The sequence below is a fragment of the Belonocnema kinseyi genome, chromosome 1 (genome assembly GCF_010883055.1).
Source record: "Belonocnema kinseyi isolate 2016_QV_RU_SX_M_011 chromosome 1, B_treatae_v1, whole genome shotgun sequence".
NCBI classification, from domain to species: domain Eukaryota; kingdom Metazoa; phylum Arthropoda; class Insecta; order Hymenoptera; family Cynipidae; genus Belonocnema; species Belonocnema kinseyi.
This window is the reverse complement of record NC_046657.1, coordinates 97,321,292-97,343,545: the sequence shown is the minus strand read 5'-3', so window position 1 is coordinate 97,343,545 and position 22,254 is coordinate 97,321,292. Positions and strand designations below refer to the sequence as shown.

Below are 22,254 nucleotides of genomic sequence, written 5' to 3'. Positions count from 1 at the left end.
GGAAATCCTATAATATTTTTGGGTAAAATATCATTTTTTTATCGAAAAGTCTGCTATAATATTTTTGGATCCGAATTCACCTCGTTTGGTTGAAAATTCTATTATTTGGTTGTCAATTTAATCATTCTGTTGAAAATGCAACTATATTGTTAAAAAATCATATTTTTTATCAACAGTTCAACTAAGAACTTAATTTTCGTTTAGTTGAAGGTTCATCTCAATGGTTGAAAATTCGTCTTCCTTAGTAGAAATTTAATTATCATGGTTAAAAATATATCCATTTTAGTTAAAAATGCAATTGTTTAGTTGTAATATCAACTGTTACATTCTTCGCTGAGAATGCATCTTTTTGGTTGAAAAGTCGATTATGTGACTTAAAGTTGAACTGCTTTGTGAAAAATTAATATTATTAATAATGATAGTTGAAAATTCAACTATTTGCTTTTAAATGCATTTTTTTAAAATTCTACTTCAAAATTTGATTTGAAAGTTTAAAAAATGGTTAGGTTGTGTGTCTTCACTAAATAAAAGAGTCCACATTTCAAAACAAGAATAAAACGCGTTTATTTTCACGGTACCAGTTTTCATTTCGGAGGATGAAAAAAGTTATCTTCGGTTTTGACTAATCGCTCGGTATTTGGGGGTGATGAGACGTACAGTAGGGATGTCGAAAATTTGAACAAAGTAGTTTTCTGATTGGTTAAAGAGGAGATTTGAGGGATCGTCGATGTCTATTGGCTAAAAATGGGAATAACACTACTAACATAAAACAATCGAGGAAGGTCGGAGATCTAATCCTTTGCAATCACGGGGAGCATCACTCCAGATCAATAAATATGTCAAATGCGAAATTTTAACCCTTCGTGGGCGGTTCTTTCATGTCCATGAGGTTTCTTTCAATGTTGTTTATATTATTAGAATCCGGCAAAATTCACAGTAATTCTTTTGTGTCTATTGAATAAATTGCGAGAGACTATTCTGCTATTGGCAACCTTATATTTTTAAAACAATTAATTACTCAGACACATGTTATAAAATAGAAAAAAGGCACTTTGCCATAAAAGACTCAGCATTCCGACGAAGGGTTAAAAAGGCTTACAGATGTAGTTTAGGATTAATTCATAAAGAGGCGACACAAAATGGAAAGTACACAATTGGCTAAAGATCTATTAGAATCTCCACAGTTGACGAACATCTGCTCAGTCATCAATTTTAGAGGCTTAAAAGGAACCAAGGTTATTTTTGCAATTTACAAATTATGGGAAGTAAATTTGACTGATTTTAAAGCCCTTCTTAAGATTGATGCGTAGTAAATTTAATGAAATACAATAAACTCTTTCGAAAATGACTAACTATGGTGAATAGATCAAATATTCAATTTGTTTCGTTAAAAATGAGGATAAATTGATTGTTACTTCGTAACATTATGAAAAACCAAAAATTACTTAATTGAACTGTTCCAATAAATTGTTGATAAATGAATAATAACGTAAGTTTGACAAAATGTAGAGTATCTGTTATTTAAAAAATGGCGACTTCAAAGAAAAAATTTTTATCTAAAAGTTGTTGAAACTCTTAAATAATGTTATTCTTTGTTTTTTATGATACCATAAAATTGTATTGTTAAGAAAAAGTAAAGAAAAAATCTAAAAAATAACGCGATATAGAAGATACTGTTAAGAGAAATTTTTCTTGAACTTTTTTAAGGAAAAACAATTTTGTTCATATGACTTTTCCATATCTTGTTACGAAATGTACTTTTTAAATTAGAGTGAATCTTGAAGAGACTAAGAGAAAAAAACATTAGCGTTTTGATTAAATTTCAAGGTAAATTGACAGAACATTCGATCAGAATCCGAAAGAAAAAGTCAAATATGTATTTTAGAATAAAAAATCACACTTTTAACAAAGGTATGACCATTTTTTGATAATGCGCGTTTTCATTTTTTTAAACTTTACTCTGTTATGAGCCTCATATAATTGTTCTCACTTTCATTAAACAGAATTAAATCTGTTCATGGAAAGTGGGAGAGGGGCTAGGTTCATTGAAATTCGGCGCGCATAGTACAAATATTTTCGGTGCGTCTGGAAACTTTTAGAAAAATAATCTTGAACTTCTGTTTCCTCTACATAAAATAAAAAATGTATTAAATTTATGTTCCAAATACTGATAATGGCAGAAATATTGTAAAAATAATAATCTTTCGAACAATAAATATAGAATAAAATAGTTGGGAAAATTACAGATTACAAACATTCGGAAATGTCCTAAAATTGCAAAAATCGCATTTTTGTATCAACCTTCCTGTCTAAAAAGTTTGCCAATCAATGAAAAATAATATTTTTTCAGGAAATGACGATGATCTCTCACAGGATATACGAAAGCACATTACGTCAGGCAGTAGAACTTACAGGATACCTTCACCAACGAGACCTTCCATATCTAGAAATTCGTTTCAACCTCACTCTTCCCTTCGAGAAACGACACCTTCGCCTTCTGCGGCGCCGGATATCACGCCAAATGAACCTAGTGAAACTGCAGAGAAGGGATTTTATATATCCTTCGATAATGACGCACCTAAGAAACCAAAACCAACGCTTCGGCAGAAAAAAGCATCTCCGAAAAAGGTCAAATCTTTACTTTTAATTTCCGGTCTTTTAAAACTTTGAAGCTTGTGTATACCGGAATTTGATAGATTTCCATTTCAGGGTGGCCGCAGGACCGGTTAACCGGAAAAACCGGGAATTTTATGAGACCGGGAAAAATCATGAAATAACGGTTGTTTTATTTTTGACCGGGAATTTCACAAAGTTTTAGATAAAAATCTGCCCAAGTTTGATTTAAACAGTTTTTAAAAATAATTAGTTGAATGTTTATCTTTTTCAATTATGTTATTCTTCAGTTTACAATGCGTAATTCAGAAATCTTTCAATTAAAAATTTTCCTTTTTAGATTTTAATTTTTAACCATACACTTTTAATTTAAAGAATTTAAAAATGCAGTTTTTAAAGAATTATACAATTAAAAATTAAAAGCGTTTTAAATCTACAATTTTGGATAAAAATGTTTTTAGTTTATCAGCTGAGAAAATAAATTATAATGATTTTTTCAAACAAATGCAAAAGTCCAATTGAAACTTTATAAACTATTTTCAATTTTAAAATAACTAGAAAGTATTATACATTGATACTTAAAGGCTTTTATTAAATTAAAAATATTCATCTGGCCTGAAATATGAAAATTTTGTAATTCAGAAAAAAGAGCTATTGTTTAATATTGAGCAAAGTTTGACTGTTCAATAGCGTGGCTCAAAAACGCTTTTTTTCTTTAGAGGGCAACGATCCCCTCAATTTCATTCGAAATCCGAAAAAAGAAATTCCGTAATTTTTATTTTTTTTAATTTTTCGATTTTAACAGTTGCCGGTTTTGAGTTGAAGTTTCCCATGTAAAAAGCATGGGGAAAAATCACTTTTTTGAGTTTTTGGAATAATTTTTTAGGGTTTGAAAAAATGTGACGGGAAAGTATGGGGGCCTGTAGAGAATTATGCAACGAAGAATTTTGTTTATCAGACATATGGGGTTGACACCTCTAACACACCCTCACGAGTACCTGAAAACTCCCCTCAAAACATAAACTGTCAATTCTTCATGAAATCGACCTTCTGAGCACTGTATTCTCTTTTTTTACTTAAAATTATTGCTATTGGTCCAGTGGAACATTTATTAACATTAGTTAATTCGTTTTCATTTATTTAAACAAATGAAATTTGTTTGAATAATTTCATTTCGAATTTTTTTTAAATAAAAATTTGAAAAAATGTAAAACAAGGTGTAGATTTTTCAAGATGTTAAAATAAAATATTGAAGCTTTTTGAGGATTCTTATTCGATTTAAAATTAAAATTATTGAACTTTTAATTTAAGAAGTATTCAGTTTATAACAAAAATGTAATCATTCTATTATTAATATTTCTGGCTTCAAATTGCCTAAAATGATTTGCAGCTCAGTTTTTATTATTTCAATTGGAGAAATGTTTAGCCTTAGGGTTCGAATTATTAATTTAACCCTTAAAAAGCACACTTCCATAAAATTACATAATGGACCTACTGGGTGTTCGGGACCCAAGGGTGTTCAAACGTGTGCCATACCGACGGTATTGGATACTTTTTTACAAGAAAATAAATTGATGATGTTTAATCTATCTGGTTTAATGGGAAAAAGGTGTCATAATAGTTGTTAAAATTTAAAGTAGTTAAAAAAATCTTTTTTGGAAAAAAAATATAAAGTGACGTCTTTCACTCTAAAATTCATAACCTTGTAAGTTTTGGATATTTCTACCTAAAATTTTACTTGAATACTCCCGAGATACGGCGGTTCAAAATTAAAAATAGTCTTATAGTGTTCTTTCCAAAAAAGGTATTTATTATAAAAAATAAAAGCTTCAAGTTAATGAAAAATGAAACACCGCACTTTGCGTGATTAAACGATTTTATTGACTTTGAACTACGTATAAAAATGATAAAAATCAAAATTATGTGAAAATTACATAGAAAAATAGGTTTTCATGTCAATTGTTAATCTGGCACCATATGTTCCATTTTCTTGAATTTGGTACGTTTTGTTAAAGCGCAAATAAATCGCTGGGTGTTGTATACCCAGTATGCCCTTTAAGTGTTAATTGACCGTGAAAAATGCTCACCCTACATTTGTTCTTGTAATAAAACTCAAATTCGGTTAACTTTTCCAGGAGAGAAGTGTTTCCTCGTACTTGGAACACGAAGACTTTCCCTCTCGAGCGGAGTCTCCGCCAGTGAATTCCTCGGAAAGGCCGCGACAGACGGACGCTCAAAGAAACATGGAGAGAGAAAGACAGAGACAAGTCGCTGAACGGGATTTCCAACGTCAGGAAATGAGGGACCGTGAACTCCAGAGGGAAATCGAGAGGGACCGTCAGAGGGAGAGAAATCGAGACAGCAGCGCCGATGGCCGACAAGCTACCGGAGTCGGACTGGTTATAGGAAATCAATTAGCAAATCCTGATCCCGTTAGTATCACTCTTATTCTTTATATGATAGTACATTATAGTAACAGATACATATCAATAATAATATAATTGAAAGGTGGCAGTGCAAAATTAGGTAACCAAGAAAATGGGGAATTTTCAGGGATGCGAAAAAGCATTTTGTAAAATTGAAATCACTATCTGCAGGTGAAAAAAGTGTACTCGCAAATCGAAGTGTGGCTCAATTGAGGTCCAAAAATTTTTATTTAAAAAAGTTAATCAGGTTCGAGAGAATGGATGTGGAAACTTGAAATGTAAACAAATAAAAAAATAACTTCTAAATTTCGAGCTTTTATTTTCAGTTAAAATACAAAATAAAAACGAAACCCCAGATAATAAGTTTCTGAATACGAATAAACAAAACTTATTGTAAAAATGTTAGACAATTCAGAGAACATCGACAGAGAATTTTAAGATTAAAATTTAATGGGTTTTCAAAATCGGTTTTGGAGAGCCGTTAAAGACTTATAAAATAAAAAATTAAGAGCGTTTTAAATCTACAATTTTGGATTAAAATGTTTTTAGTTTATCAGCTGAGAAAATAAATTATAAGGATTTTTTCAAACAAATGCAAAAGTCCAATTGAAACTTTATAAACTATTTTCAATTTTAAAATAACTAGAAAGTATTATACATTGATACTTAAAGGCTTTTATTAAATTAAAAATATTCATTTAGCCTGAAATATGAAATTGAATTTTCAACTTCAAAACAATAAAAATAAAAACACTCTTCCGAGATATAGGAAGGATAAATGAGAATGACGAAATTTTGACCCAAAAATTTGTTTTGTACCGAGAAAATCAAAATTGAAGACAAACATTTTTTGCTAAAAATAAAAAATAATTTTTTTAAAAATTAGACGATTATAATTTCAAGAAATATGCAGGGTGACACCAACCCGGGAGAACCGGGAAAAACTTGCCCCGGGAGAAACCGGGATAAAGCCGGGTGAGAAATACCGCTCCTGGAGATTTCCTGTATTTCATAATTTGCGCATTTTGTAATTCTTGAAAGTTCCCAACTAGAAATTATATAATTTGTAAACTGTAACAAAACCTCTCCAGTTCTTTTCAATGTCACTTGATACTATGTATGATACTTATTAATAGTCTATTTTTAAATAGCTATTAAATGCCTTGATAGTCAGTTTTGAATTTAATAAATTTTGATGTAAATATAAAGCAATTTTTGATTGAAAAGCATGAAACTGTACATTTTCAAAAAATGAAATCATTTAACAATATTGTTTTGTATTCTTTGTCGTAATTTTTAATTTTATATTTAAGATCTTAAAATTCTCCGATTCTTATAATTGAAAATTTAAACAAATGAGTCATTTCGAATTGAAAAATATTTTATGTTCGAAAATTTCTAGATATAATTATAATTCTAAAGGTAGATTTGAAATTTAAAAAATAAATAAAAATTAAGTTTAAAATAAAAAACTATGAAAATTAATCTATCTGAAATTGGTGCATCAGTAAAAGGACACTATCGGTAATTGTAAGTGCCTACAATTTTAGATTTCTCCATTTTTATTAACAACACTAAATTTTTAATTTTCTCCTCTTCTAGGTTTTAATTTTCAATTGAAATTGAATTGGTTACATTTTGGAAAGTATTATTAGCAATTTAAAAATTATTAATTTTTAAGTGATTTTAATTTACATCCAATAATTTAAATTTTAAAGTCTTTGAGTATAAAAAAGTTTTAATAACACAATTTTTTGTGACTAAAATTTTGTTCAGTTTTAAATGAAGTTCTCATTCGTTTAAGTTTTAATGTTTGGGAGTATACATTTTTTTATTTTTAACGATTCCCATTTAAAAATACTGTATATTTCGAGTTTTTTATTTTAAATAATTTAATTCATTTTTAATTTTAGAAAACGTATTCTAATCAGTTTTAATTTTAACTTGTAATTTTATTATCTCATGACAATTTAAAATTCTGGAATATCAGAAGCTTAGAATTTGAAAGATTAAATTTAGACTTAGATTAAAAGATTAAATTTAGACTTAGAAATTATATAATTCGACTCCTTTTTATAATTAAATTGTCCAAAATTGTTCGTATATTTTTTTGAGTTTCAAGAGCTTGCAATTCTAAATTATTCATTATTAACTATTATTTCAAAAATATTTAAAACCTTACATTCAAAAATTGGTTTAATAATAGATTTTTAAATTTGCATATTTTCATGTTAGTAAATAGAAATTTAGAGACAGGAACGCGCGATTTGCGCGTGTGCATTTGTTACTATTGTGCAATAAAACGCTTGTCTGTACTTTCCTTTATTACAAACAAAAATTTCATTATTCTTCTTATTATATGATTTAAAAATCAATTTTATCGACTTCCGCAATTTATAATATATGTGAAAAAAACTGTGGATTTTGCAAAGAAAGTTAATTTTTTTATGAACCCGGAGAAATCACGAATATGCACCGGGAGAACCGGAAGAAAGCCGGGAGACGAAAATTTAAAAAAAAGTGGCACCGTGAATATATCAATGCTAAGAAGTTGCAAAAAAAATGATGACTGCTTTAGAATTTTAGGTAAAATTTAATGAAAAATTAATTGAAAATTAAAAGAAAACATTGTATTAAAAAACGAAATTTTGAACAAAGTCTTTTACCGGAATGTTTATTTGATATTTTAAGAGTTGCGTATGCAATATACCGATTTTCGATCAAAATGTTGGTTATCTAGTTCTGTACTGCCACCCTTTAATTATTATTCATTTTGTATAATTTATAACATTTGCCGATTTACTATCTGTAAGACTAATTTGGCTAATTTAATTTATTCTTACAATAATTCATAACACTCTCCTTTCTGCAGAATTCTCTGGACGAAATGGAACGCAAGAAGGAGAGAATAATGCTTTTGTCTCTCCAGCGAAGGCAGCAGCAGGAAGAATTGAAGGAACGCAAAGAGGCTGAAGCTCAAGCTAGAAGAGAGGAAGAGAAATTTAAAGAGGAAGAAAGAGCGAGGAAAAAGGATGAAGAGAGACAGAGGAGAGCGGCGATTTTAGAACAGTATAAATTAAAGAAAGCGATTGAAGAAGCTGAGAGAGAAGTAGGTTCATTTGATTTTTTATAAAAATTACCTATTTTCATTTGGAAATTGCTTGCTTTTGAGTGCTTCGAATTTAAATTTATTTAAATATTTCAGGCTACTTCGTTGATATTGTACAATTTAGAATGATTGATCTTGAAATTCTGTCTAATTGGACTTTATGTTTAGAATTGTTTCGTATTAGGTTCTTTAATTTGAAAATTCTTTTTTTTTAACACTTTAAATTATAAATTGTTTAGTTTTTTAAGCTTAAATTTGGTCATTTAAAGGAACATAAAATCCGGGAAATAATAGAGAATTATTTATAAGTTTTGATTGAGTCATAACTTGGAATTAAAATTCCGAAAAACATGATCGTAATTGGATATATTTTTGTTAAATAATTCTGAATTGACTTTTGCAGGGTAAAGTCCTCGACAAAGATTTGCTAAATGCAATAAAGCCGACAAAACTCCGGAATAAAGTAACGACGAGTCGTCCTCGACCGAAAACGATTCATGTCGACGCTGGTGCGGAATTGGATTCGGGAGCTCTCACCCCAAGTCGAGGAAAGAAAGGTTCTTCCTCGAATCTCAGCACTGGTAAATCGCAAAATTAATACCACTTGAGTCTTTATGGTAAAATACTTGGAATACTTGGAATTGGAATTTTTTATACAAAAACCGTGATAATAAATAGCTAAGACATTATTTGATCGATTACAACCAAAAATACATTAGTAATTTTATATTAAATTAATATAAATGGATATTTCAAAGCTAGTGGTATCGTCCATTAGTGGGACACGAATTTTGAAATATATCCTTAAGTGGGACACCAAAGAAGCCATTACTGGGACAAGAAAAATCCAATAGGGTTTATCAAAATAAAATGGCACAATTTACTTATAATTTATTAGAGAATACATAAAAAAGCAAGAATGGATTGTGATGACCGTTTAATTACACAGCCACACAAAAAAAATTGTGCGGATCTGGTAAAAAGACACACGTATTCCTATGGATTTTGGGGCGCTGAATTCAAATTTGGTATCAAAAATCACCCATCACGTCAATTGACGTGAAGTTGGCACAGCAACTATGGAAAAAAGTAGTTTTATTATATGGAATCGTTTGGTGGTCATTTGGTGGTGTTTAGTAGCCCACTTTTGACGTTTGGTGGTAAAAATTAAAAAAGTTATCGAATTTTCAAATTTGGGGTGCTAACTTCACGTTAGCACCCCACTTTTTAATATTTTTGAAATTTTCTTGCGGGAATCGTTTGGTGGTCGATTGGTGGTATTTGGTAGTTCACTTTTGACGTTTGGTGGTCAAAATTGAAAAAGATATGGAACTTTCAAAAAAATGACTAGCACCCCAAAATTTTAATATTTTAAATTTTGTTTGCACCAATCGCTCCAAAATCGTTTGGTGGTATTTGGTAGTTCACTTTTATTGTTCAACAATTAAAAATAATGAAATTATTGTAATTTTTATAATTTTCTATAACAATAACAAGTCTCAGCGCGCAGATGTTTCCACGCATTCGGTCGCCCGGCGTACTCGTGTACTTTTCATTGGCGCGAAAGTTTTAAAACTAAAGAATGCCAGAAATACGACAGAAGATTTAAAAAAAACAGAAGAAGCGATTAAACGACCAGAGGTGACTATCGAGAGAATAGACCCAAATTTGAAAAAGCCACAGTCAGTCTACTTCTCGGGTCAGGGTGGAAGAGATTAACAATAATTTCTCCTTTCTGAATTCGAAATAAGGTCCAGAGGCAGGATTCGACTATTCAAACGCAGATTTTCTTTTCGTAGAAAATCAACACCAACTTTTGCCTGTAAATTCTAATGAAATTACTTGGAATTAGGATGGCAATTTAGTTTATGCGGAACTTCTTCCTGTTTTTTGTTAAAACTTGGCGACTGAAAACTTTTATCCAAAAAGATTGAGATTTAATTAAATTTTTTTCGTAGTTTTTTCTTTATTTTTTGAAATTGAAAAATCTTCTCTTTTTTTGTTCTAAATATGTAGTAGAAGTTAAGTTCGAACTCCTTTTAAACCAAAGATTAGCTTTAGCCTAAATTTAAACGCGGTTAATTTATTTTTAAAATTGCAGTATTCTTTAAACGTAAGAAATTACGTAAAAAATATACGTAAGAAGTTTATATAATAAGGAATTAATTTTGATACTTTATCAATGCTTTACAGAGCTTTAGATCTTAAGGGTGTTCGATCGATGTTCTGACATCAAAATTTAATCTTTTCGTTTTACTTCATAAATTTGTAATTATATTTGAAAAATGAGTATCGCTACAGAGCGAAAATATATCTAATTATAATTTTTATAGAGTAAAATAAGGAAATTGAATTTTGAGGTTGCAACATAGATCCAAAACCTTTAAGGCAAGGTAGACCAAGGGGTCAAATTTCCATATTTCAGTAATTTTTGTACACAATAAAATTTGTTATTATGTGTACCACAATTTAGTTGACTTGCGTTGTCTTCCATAATTCAACGATACATTATTCATTAGTTGCCATCCATCTCATACGAGAAGGGCGTTACTGGAGAGAATCATAATATAAAAATATGCGATGATCACTTTACAGATTCTGAAAGAAACTAAATTTTCTTACGTCATGCGACACAAAATAAATAAAACAAAGTAGTATCGAGTGGGTTTGCTTTTCCAACGTGGAAAATTAATTGCGGCAATGATAACATTAGTTGATTGCAAATAAATGACTAAAATACAAAAATTAGGAAGAATTAGAAAAAAAAGAATCAATTTTACAAAAAATGATCTTATTTCTACTCTATAATATTTTCAGATTTAGTATTTTATATAAACAATACAAATATTCTTCACAAGTGTGAAGTTGGTTTTCAGTAATGTGCAGGGCAATATTCTTAATAAAATACTAGAATATTTCAGTAATGAAAAATTGATCTTGATGTAGAATTTAATCCGTCCACTGACTGTGGCTTTTTAAAATTCGGGAATATTCTCTCGATAGTCAGTTCTTGTCGTTTAATCGCTTTTTCTGTTTTTTTTTTTTAAATCTTCTGTCGTATTTTTGGCATTCTTTAGTTTTAAAACTTTCGCGCCAATGACAAGTACACGAGTACGCCGGACGACCGAATGCGTGGAAAAATCTGCGCGCTGAGACTTGTTATTGTTATAGAAAATTATAAAAATTACAATAATTTCATTATTGTTAATTGTTGAACGATAAAAGTGGACTGCCAAATGCCACCAAACGATTTTGGAGCGACTGGTGCAAGCAAAATTCAAATTAGTAAAATTTTTGGGTGCTGGTAATTTTTTTCAAAGTTCCATATCTTTTTCAATTTTGACCACCAAGCGTCAAAATTGGGCTACCAAACACCACCAAACGACCACCAAACGATTCCATAAGATAAAATTAGGTTTTTTCATAGTTTTTGTGCCAACTTCACGTCGATATCACGTAATGGTTGAGCCATAACCTCAAAAATTGACGAAAAATCATGCACTGAGGCAAATAAATTTCAAAATAATGCCAGTGATGCAAATTTTCACTTCGAAAACATGTCGACAACTGTGAAGGATCAACCCTTGCCTGATATCAACTTATTTAACATAACTTTACACAACAGAACCTGACCTCACCTAACCTGAATTAACAGAAATTTATTGAACTACACGTAAAGCTCTGGAAGCATATTTTCCCGTAGCATAGCCTAACCTAACCTCACGAAACACAATTAAACTGATTGTGTTGTCCCGTTGTGTTTTCGGTACCGTTTCAATCAGCTTGGGCTTAACCTGCAAAGAGGTCAAACCTATCCTAACCTAAAAAAACTGACCTAACCTAACTTAACTTCACGTTACACAATAAACTCAATGTGTTGTCCCGTTGTGTTTGCGGTACCGTTTCATTCAGCTTCGGCTTAACCGACATAGAGGTTTAACCTATCCTCACCTAACAAAACCTGACCTAACCTAACCTAGCCGAATGAAATTCAACCACACGTGTAGCTATGTAAGCGTACGGTTCTCAATCTTAAATGTGTGCTATATTTAATAGGTTAACTCGATCTTAACCTACGAATGAATCTAACTTAACAGAACCTAACGAAATTTTGCTTAACGCAACACAACTTAACTTAAGTGTTCCCGTTGTAACACAATAAAATTCATTATACTATCTTTCGTGTTTACATTTTATCTTGCTTTTTTATCGTAATTAAATTGATTTATAGCCCTACTTCAGTCTGTTTTCTGCCTGCTATAACGTGTCCTTTTCTCTTCGAAGGAACGATGCAAAGGTTTACGCTTACGTTTAAGACGTTTAAGAACAGGGTTGCCAGCGTAATCGGTTAGGTTAGGTCAGGTTTTGTTAGGTTAGGATAGTTTAAACCTCTATGTAGGTTAAGCCGAAGCTGAATGAAACGGTACCGCAAACACAACGGGACAACACAATCAGTTTAATTGTGTTTCGTGAGGTTAGGTTAGGTTAGGCTAGGTTAGATTTATTTCTAAATAATGGCTCGAGTTGACCCATTCGATGTAGCATACATTTGCTACTGGGAAAATATGCTTTCAGCGCTTTACGTGTAGTTCAATAAATTTCTGTTAATTCAGGTTATGTGAGGTCAGGTTCTGTTGGGTAAAGTTATGTTAAATAAGTTGATATCAGGCAATGGTTGATCCTTCACAGTTGTCGACATGCTTTTTGAAGTGAAAATTTGCATCACTGTCATTATTTTGAAATTTATTTGCCTCAGTGCATGATTTTCCGTCATTTTTTGAGGTTATGGCTCAACCATGACGTGATGGGTGATCTTTGATACCGAATTTGAATTCAGCGCCCCAAAATCCATAGGAATACCTGTGTCTTGTTACCAGATCCGCACAATTTTTTTTTGTGTAGCTGTGTTATTTATTCTAAAAAAGTAGTTTAAAGTAGTTCATTGAAACCTCTAATTCCAACCTCAAATTTTTCCAACTGCTTAGGTAAGTAATTTAATAATAACTCATCAATTTAATTTTTTAATAAAATTAGTAAGTATGCATTAAAATTAAATATTATAGACTATTGTTATCGATTTACTTGCAAATTAAACTGTTTGGTAGTAAATTTTGAATTAGAATTCATCTTAATTCAAGTTAATACATAAATTGAAAATTGTATTGAAACGATTTAAATTATTTTTTAGTTACAATTTTTATTATTTGCTAGACAATTTTATTGACTGAAAAATCTGTTTTGATTAATATTTCAACTATCTTGTTGAAATTTTGCCTTTTTGGTTCTAAAATTTGTCATTTTAATTATAAATTACATTTTTCTTAGAGAAAAATGCAACTGTTTTGTTAAAAATTATATTATAGGTAGAAAATTCATAAATTTGGTTAAAATCTTTTTCTTTTTTTAATCAAAAATCGTATTTGTTTAAAAAATATCAACTTTTATAATTTTTGATAAGAATTAATCTTTTTTTGGTAGAAAATTAGTCTTTTTTGTATTTAAAAATTCAAGAATTGGTTAGAAAATTGAAGTATTTGGTTAACCAAAAAAATTATTTCTGATAAAAAAATATAATAGTTGATACTTTAACCGAAAAAAAATTTAATCACATATTGAAAGCAGACGAATTAATTACAAAAAAAACGAATTTCCAATCAAACTGATAAAGCCTCAACCTAAACAGATTCATTTTCAACCAAAGTTGCATTTTTGTCCAAAAAATATTAAATTTATAATTAAAAAGAAACGTTTTCGAACCAAAAAGATGAATTTCCAGGAAAATAGTTCAAATGTTAATCAAAAAACATTTTTCAGTGAGGAAATTAAAAAAAAAAATTATCCAAACTATTGCATTTTCAAGTAAAAAAGATAAGTTTTCTTTAAAACAGTTATATTTTTAGTTTAAAAATATACAATTTCAACAGAAAAGTTAATTTACTTAATTTATCTTAAAAGGTAAATCGATAATATTAATCTTATTAATATTTCATATAAATTTATAATATTTAATTTTAATGCACACTTACTAATTTTTGTTAAAAAATTAAATTTATTACATACTATATTACATTACTTACCTAATCAGTTGGTAAACTTTGAGGTTAGAATTGGAGGTTTCAATAAACTACTTTAAACAACTTTTTTAGAATAAATAATCAATTAAACGGCAAGGTTGTGTCTTATAAATAATATTTTTAATATATCACTAAAATAATACTGCGGCATTTAATTAAAAACACGGTGAAAGTGACCGTCTCAGTAATGGAAACGCAATTTCGCAACTCACGTTCAAGTGTCCAAAACTGAGACAGTCAGCGACAGCTCGTTCCGGTTTAAGCAACTTCGTCAAAAATTTGTTCAAATGCGGGACATTAAAATATTCATAAGCTATCGAATAAAATCGCTAATAAAGTTATGAATTTTATTCTTCAACGCATTAAAAATGTTCAAAAACATTACTTTTTCTTTTAGTGTAGGAAATTTCAATAATACAATTCTGTCAAAATTATGCGGAAACTTAAAAAAAAAATGGAAAATTTTTTAGCAGTTTATTCACACATTTTGAGGAATATTTTTGATTATTTTTTACTAACTCTATAACTTGGCAGGACAAAAATAAATAATGGTAACAAATTTAAAAGTACTTCAAAAATAATAGAACATTTTTACTTTTATAATTTATGTTAGAATATAAAAGATACTCAACGATATTTATTATTGTCTCAGTATTGGACATACTTTTTACGTTGTCCCAGTAATGGTCGGTTTTACCTTATTTCCTCTTTCTGGATATTTCAGATTTTCCAAAGTTTAAAAAGTATCTAATATGCTGCCCTTGATCTTTGCATGGCATTTTTGAAACTCCAGTCTCTATTTGTTTTCCCGTTTTTAGAGCGATATTCTTATGTTATAAGCTTTGTTGTTTCACATCAATGTACACTACACAGTTTGAAGCTCTAAATTTTTTACTGATATAATTGATATGAATAACCTAATAATCGGATAGATTATTAAATTAGAGATACTTCAAGTTAAAAAGTTGAAGTAAAGAATGAAAAGTGTAAAAAGTAAGGAAAAGATTTCGATACCTGCATATTAAAAAAACTCTCGGAGATAACACTCCAGCCTTTCGTCGTCTAAAGGAACCCCCCTATACATGTTTAGTCATTAATAATCTCTGGTTTAGTATATTTATTTATTAATTATTATATATTATCAGTTACGGTCCCTAAAGTACCCTATTTTCAAGATTTGGTCCCCCTATGGTTACCCTATTTGAGCCGGGCACATTACAAAAAAGAAGAAAACAAAGAATTTCTGTAAGAAGTAACTGTAAAAAATAATAAGGTATGCTACAGAGTCACTGCTAGCCGCTTTTTCAAACAAAAAGATGACACTAGTCACTTTTCATTCAATAAATTAATTGGTGGGTTAATCACTATTAATTTTAGGTCTATACCTATTTTTGAATTATCTTGAATGCTTTGAAATATTTCAGGGTATTTTTACAGATTCCGCGAAATTTTTAATATATTTAAATAATTTGAAGGAGATTTAAAGATTTTAGGGTATTTTTAAAACTTCTAAGACATTTTCTGGAGCTTTTAATTTTAAGTATTTTAGGGGACTTAAAAAGATTTGAAGGGCCTTTTTTTATTAATTTTATTAATTTGAAGTGATTTTAAAGCTTTTGAAATATTTTAGGATCAAGAATTTTCTACAATTTCTGAAGATATGGAACGATTTTACAGGACGTATGAGGTTTCAAAATATTTTTAAAATGTCACGTTATTTTATAAGATTTTTGAAGATTTCAATGATTTTAAGGGATTTTAAACCTCTCAATGTATTTCAATATATTTCCCATGATTTCAAAAAATGTCATCATAGAATTTCACGGGATTTTATCATATTTTAGCGAATATTAGAGATTTGAAGAATGTTTATTTTCTTGAATTTTTTTAAATTTACTCTATTCTACTTAATTCCATGATTTTTAAAAAATTTTTAAAGGTTTAAATTTAATCAATCCTGAGGATCATCAAATGATAATATGATCAAAGGATTTTAAATATTTTAATGAATTATTTTTTCAAATTCCTTGGCATTTTCAAGAGCTTTACAATTATTTAAAGCTGTTTAAAGGATTTCAAATAATTAAGGTTATTTAAAAATATTATAAAGAAATTTTTATTGATTTTAGTAATTAAATCGAATTTAAAAGGATTTGAAATACTTGAGGGTGTTGTAAAATATATTCAGGCGTTCCCAAAGGTTTTCACAAGCTATCAAAATATTCGAAATATTTTAAGAAATTTTAAAAGATTCCCAGAAATGTTGTCTTAATTTCAGTAGTTTGAAGGCTTTCAAAGACTGAAATATTTTAGGGTATTTTAAAAGATTCGAAGGTATTTTCAAGATATTTAAATCATTTTAAGGGATTTCCAAGGGTTTTAATCATTTTAAGGGATTTTAATATTTTAATGGATTTCAAAGATTTTGTAGCGTTTCGAAGATTTTAAGTGATTTTTAAGTATTTTTTGCATTTCATTTGGAATTCTCTATGAATTCTTATTAATTTATCCTAAATCCTTTTAAATTATTTTGAATTATTTTAAATTCACTCAATTCGACCCAATTTAATTGATTTTTTCATATTTTTAAATTGTTTTCAATTCACTTGATTGCTTGTAAATCAGCTTCATTTTTGATGAATTTCATCTAATACTTCTCATTTCTTTTAAGTTTCTCTAAATTCACTCAAAATTTATTGTAATCAATAAAATTTTCTTCGATTCTTAAAATAGTTTCAATTAATTTGCATTCTTTTGAATTTAACTTAAATTGTTTTGTAGTCATTAGTCACTTCTTGTGTTCGAAATTAGTAGGGTTTCAAAGATTTGAAGAGATTTGAATTTTTTTTCATTTGCCCTGATTTTTTTTTAATTCTTTGGAATTTTTTAATTTACTTGAATCCTTCTAAATTCATTTATTTCTACATAATTCAGTGATTTAAAAAAAAATTTTTACAAGTCTTTATTTAATTGACCATAAAATCTATTAACCTCGCCTTGAATTCTCAAGCATTTAATAAAATTCTTTGAATTCCCTTGAATTTTTCTAAGCTTATTTCAAAGTTACTGAATTCAATGAAGTTTTTTCATATTTTCAAATTTTTTTAAATTCACCTTGAAATTTTACAAATTTAATCGAATTCTTCTCTTTCATCTTAAATTCCTCTGAATTAATTCCAGTTTGATGGAAATCAATAGATTTTGTTTCTATTTTTTAACATTTTTTCCAAGTCATTTAAATTCTTTTGAATGTAGCTTAGATTGTTCTGAAATCTTCTGAATTTATTCTGAAACTTGTTGCCCTGTGAGAGCGAAAAAAGTACCCTATGTTCGTGACAAAAAGTACCCTTTGGTCCCTATATTTTATCCCATAGTGACTGTGAGGCCTGTTTTAAATTCTTTGAATTGCTTGGAATGCTTTAAACTCATTCCAAATTTCTTGAATCCTTTATATTTCTTGAAATATTCTGAATTTCTCCGAATTCGCCTAAATTAATTCCTGAATTCCCTGAATTTCTTAAATTTACGGAATTCTCTGACTTATTTGAATTCCGTGGATTCCAAGGACCTCAAAGCGATGCAAAGGGTTCAGAGGAATTCAGAAAAATGAAGAATTTCAAGAAATTCAAGGAAATAAAAGATTTCAGAAAATTTCAAATATTCAAAGAAATCTGGCGAATCGGAAAATTAATAAAAATCAAGAATCACTATATACTGAATCAGAGAGTATTAATTACTAAACATGTCTGCTTCTTGCCATATAGGCATGTAGCGTACTAAAACAATGGGCTAATTTATAAAGCAGAGTGTTTCTTTTAGACGTACACTTTGAGAAAGGTTCTTTTCACATGGAGTAATAGAATTATTTTATTAAAACTAGAATAGAAGGAAATTTAGAGCTGCCTGATTTTTTGCACTAACACACTTACTTTAGCGTCGCTGACGTCCCCGACGATGAGACGAGATTACTACCGAGGATCGCAGGACAGTCTAACTGCCGCGCATCTCGACGACCGCCGATCTGGCCCACTTTACCGAGGGGGCAGCCTCAGGGGTATGCACAACACACACTTCATTTTTTGTTTAAATTAAATTAAGTTTTTTTTATGAATTGATTACCATATTTAGGTGGGTTCTTCTAAATATATTTTTTTAATTCAGCCAGGCGGCCATGTCAGGCATTTGGTTGACGTTTTTTGAAGGTGGCACGTTGGCCGAGAACTTTGATATAACTGCAATTTTTTGAGAAAGAAAAGTGAAGAATTTATTCAATTTTGTAGACAAATCACGTAAAACCTTTTAAAATTTCATAGTGGACCGTAAAATACCGTCAATTCCGTTAAAATTTACGAGAAAGATAAAAAATCGCTAAGTTTCAAAGAAGATTCTATGAAATATAAAGTAATGCGATACAATCCTATAAAATTTCATATTTTTAGGTAACAAATCCCGAGTTTGTCTTAAATTTTGCGTTACGTTTTTCAGAAACAAAAATAAATTTTCTTTCAATTGTGAGTTTTAGCAGAAAGAAATTTTTTTCATTGAATGTTAAAATATGCATATTGGGTTTCAGTGTAAAAAAAAATGATTCTAGTTCGATTTCTTGAAGAGTTTTTTTCTTCTGCTTGAAATAAAAGCTGTACATCTGGATAAAATATAATTATTTTATACATACAGCTAACAATTTTTCATTAACTTTTTTAAAATGAAAATTACAATAATTTTTACGTTTTTAGAGAAAATATTACAAAAAAGTGGCGATGTACGGATAATTTTTTTGATAAAAATATGATTCTAATAAATATCATTTATATTGGTATGGCTTCATAAATTCGACCATTTTTAACTCATTTTAAATTCAAAATCCTAATATTTGAAGAAGTTTAAATGGAAATATAAAACATTTCAGGATAATTTTACTTTTAAATGTTTTACAATTCTAAGGCTTTAAAATTGAAATAAGCCTTAATAATCCTTAAAAGTTTGCAAATGTTTTCCGACTTAAAGAATGAAAAAGAAAGAGGCCTACATTATGTCTTGAAATTAACTAGACAGCTTCATAAAAGATTATGGTAAGGGTGTACTAAATTTTTTACAAGTTTTTTTTCCAGTATAATACATCAAAAAAGCTTAAAATATTAAGGTTCAAAACTAGCTGCATAAAATCTTGAAAGAAAAATAATTTTATAAAAAGAAACATTTTCTCTTTAAAAATGTTCTATTTTATACAGATTTTTTAGCCTTCCTAGATGGAAAAAGAATCTACTGCCAAATGTTTGACACAGCCTTTCTTTTTAACTGAATTAAAAACAAACTTTAGAGTAACGTAGTTATATGAAGTTCTTCTTTTGGTTACATTTAAATTAGGACTTACTTAAATTAATGTTTCCAAATTTGGAAAATTTGGAAATTTTGTATTTGAACCTTTTCAGTTTCGAATTTGTCTATTTTATTTTCGCGCTTTCAAATCTAGATACTTTCTATCTAGAAAACTTGTTCTTTTAATTTAAATATCTTTAATTATAGTTCAACATAATTTACTGTTGAAAATTATAATTTATCAATCCAGTACATTACACTCGCACAAATAAGCACCTCTACGTCTTCAGTTTTTGCGCATTATTATTCTCCTATGCATGTTTCACTAACCCTAGTTTCTCTGAATGTTCAAAGAAGTTAAAAATGAAAAAAGGACAATCGTATCCAATCGCCTTTACTAACAAATCATAATAGTCGTTACCCTATTTTAGTATCTTCCGTAGATTCGCCCGACGATGGTCGAGGATCATCTCCAAGTCGAAGCACGAATCAGCTTGGACGTCGTGGTTCCTACAAAACTTCCCGAGGTAAGTGTCACCATTTTTAAAATAAATAAATTATGTACTTTGTAATCGAATGCCGCATTTTGCTACTCGACGTTTTAGCTGAGTAGACTCGTTGCAGGAATTACACTAATTGTATACCATTTTAATATTAATTTAAGTATTTATTGTACCCTACACTCGTCTTTCTCTAATTACTCTTGAAAGTTTAATCCCCCTATAAATATATTGTTACTTCACTAAGTCGCTGTTCAAGTATTCAAGCGACTTTTTTTAACCAGTTGTAGCCAGTTTTTATTTTAGCAAATACTTTTTAGTTGGAACGAACATTTGCCGCATCCAACTTGCACACCAAATTGTAAATTGAGCTTTGATCTTCTCGGTGGATTTGGCTCGTAGTTAGACTCGTGTCGATGTCATGAGAACCTTTCAAAGTCAATTTTACCTCGAAAGTTTTTTATTTGCAAATTAAAAATTTGGAATATCTTGAAATTCAAACGTTAAGCGATATTTAAAGCGAGACAAGAAAGTTTTATTCAAATTTCACGCAGTTACTTCGTTGTGTGCTAAGGGAAAAACAATGGACCAAATGTGTGCGATTTGTTCTATTTTTTAATGAAATAATAAAATGATAATAATTCTTATTAATTACGAAGATATTACAAAAGTAAAATTTTTTTTCACATGCATTTGGGGCCATAATTCTCCCCTTTGAACTAGTCGAAGTTAAGTTCGTCGACAATGAAGTGAAAATGTCTAATTAGGTATTTCAGGTTGATTGGGGGAAATCCAAGATGTCTGCACGCCGAGGTCCAAAAAAAAATTCTTATAATACTAATTGCATGGGATTAAATCTTTATTTTTTTTAAGAACTTGAAAAAAAAAAGATTTTGCACGATAACCAAAACAGATAAATAACCACATAGTTCAAATTTCAACTGAAATGGGAAAATTTGAAAGTAACAAAAAAAGAACTAAAGATAATCGAATTTTCAGAAAAATAGTTCAATTTTAACTTAAAGGAATGAATTTACAAAAAAAAGGAATAATTTTAAAAAAATGAAGTTTTAAAAAAATATTTAATTTTTAACCAAACAAATGAATTTTCAATTAAATAATTTTCTACCAAAAGGACAAAATTTTAGCGTGTAATTTTTAACAATTTTAGAAGGAAAGTAATATTCAAAAAAAAAAAGAATTTTCAACAAAGCATCCATTTTTCAGTCCTATAGTTAAATTTTCTAATAAAAAAGTTACATTTTTAACCAAGAAATGAAACAGTTTTATTTGCAGTTAAAAGATTATTTTGAAAAAAAAAACAGAAGTTTCACCAAAATAGTTGAATTTCCTCCGAAATAACTGAATTTTCAACTAAAAACTATAAATTTCAAAAAGTGGAACAGTTAAATATGCAGTTAAAACAATAATTAAGAAAAATGATAATTTTCAACAAAATCGGCAAATTTTTAACCTTTTCCAAACAAGCAGAATAATATTCTACCAAGAAAAGATGCATTTTGAATCGAAAAAAGGAGATTCAATAATAGTGTTTAATTTTCAACCAAAGAATTGATTTTTTAACAAAAAAGGCGCCTATTTAACCAAAAAGCTTAATTTTCAATGAAAATAAACGAATTTTCAACAACAAAACAACTACTTTTAACATAAATAGTTAAGTTATAAAAAAAATAATTTTCTAACCAAAAAGATGAATTTTCAAACGAGAAGAATAATTTTGACCAAAACGATGATTTTTAAACTGAAAAAATACGTTTTAGAACTGAAAGGTCTTAGCACATTATATCTAATTTTCCAATTTCAAAAATTAATTTTTAACGAAAAAAAAAACAATTTTCAACAATTTAGTTCATTTTTCAACCATAGATATGAATTCTGAACTAAAAAAAGGTAAGCTTTCAACTGGAAAAGATAAGTTCTGAAGCAAAAGGAAAACGAAGTTTCAAACAATTAGTTAAATTTGTAATGAAAGAAATCATTTTTCAACTAAAAAGACTATAATTTTCAACGGAAACAGAAGAGTTTTCCTTAAAAGACAGGCGTGAATTTTTAACCAAATGGTTCATTTTTTAACAGAAAAGGATAAATTTGCAATCAAAAACGGACTAGTTAAATTTTCATCTGATTAATTCTTAAACAAAAAAATTTCACCAAATTAGTTCACTTTGTAACCAAAGAGTTAAATCTTCAAA

At 28.9% G+C, this 22,254-nt stretch overlaps 1 protein-coding gene across 10 annotated transcripts in view; it reads left to right on the top strand.

Annotated features, from left to right (window-relative positions):
- Positions 1-22,254, top strand: part of LOC117167741 (patronin) — a 161,455-nt gene that overhangs the window by 122,609 nt on the left and 16,592 nt on the right. For 8 of the 10 annotated variants that reach the window (XM_033353233.1, XM_033353641.1, XM_033353007.1 and 5 more), the window contains 6 exons: positions 2,351-2,628; positions 4,749-5,045; positions 7,912-8,148; positions 8,552-8,729; positions 18,157-18,276; positions 19,973-20,068. In XM_033353233.1, coding sequence (XP_033209124.1) covers positions 2,351-2,628; positions 4,749-5,045; positions 7,912-8,148; positions 8,552-8,729; positions 18,157-18,276; positions 19,973-20,068 — 1,206 coding nt within the window. The remainder of the gene's footprint in view (positions 1-2,350; positions 2,629-4,748; positions 5,046-7,911; positions 8,149-8,551; positions 8,730-18,156; positions 18,277-19,972; positions 20,069-22,254) is intronic. The other 2 variants (XM_033353318.1, XM_033353081.1) reach the window with 1 other exon arrangement.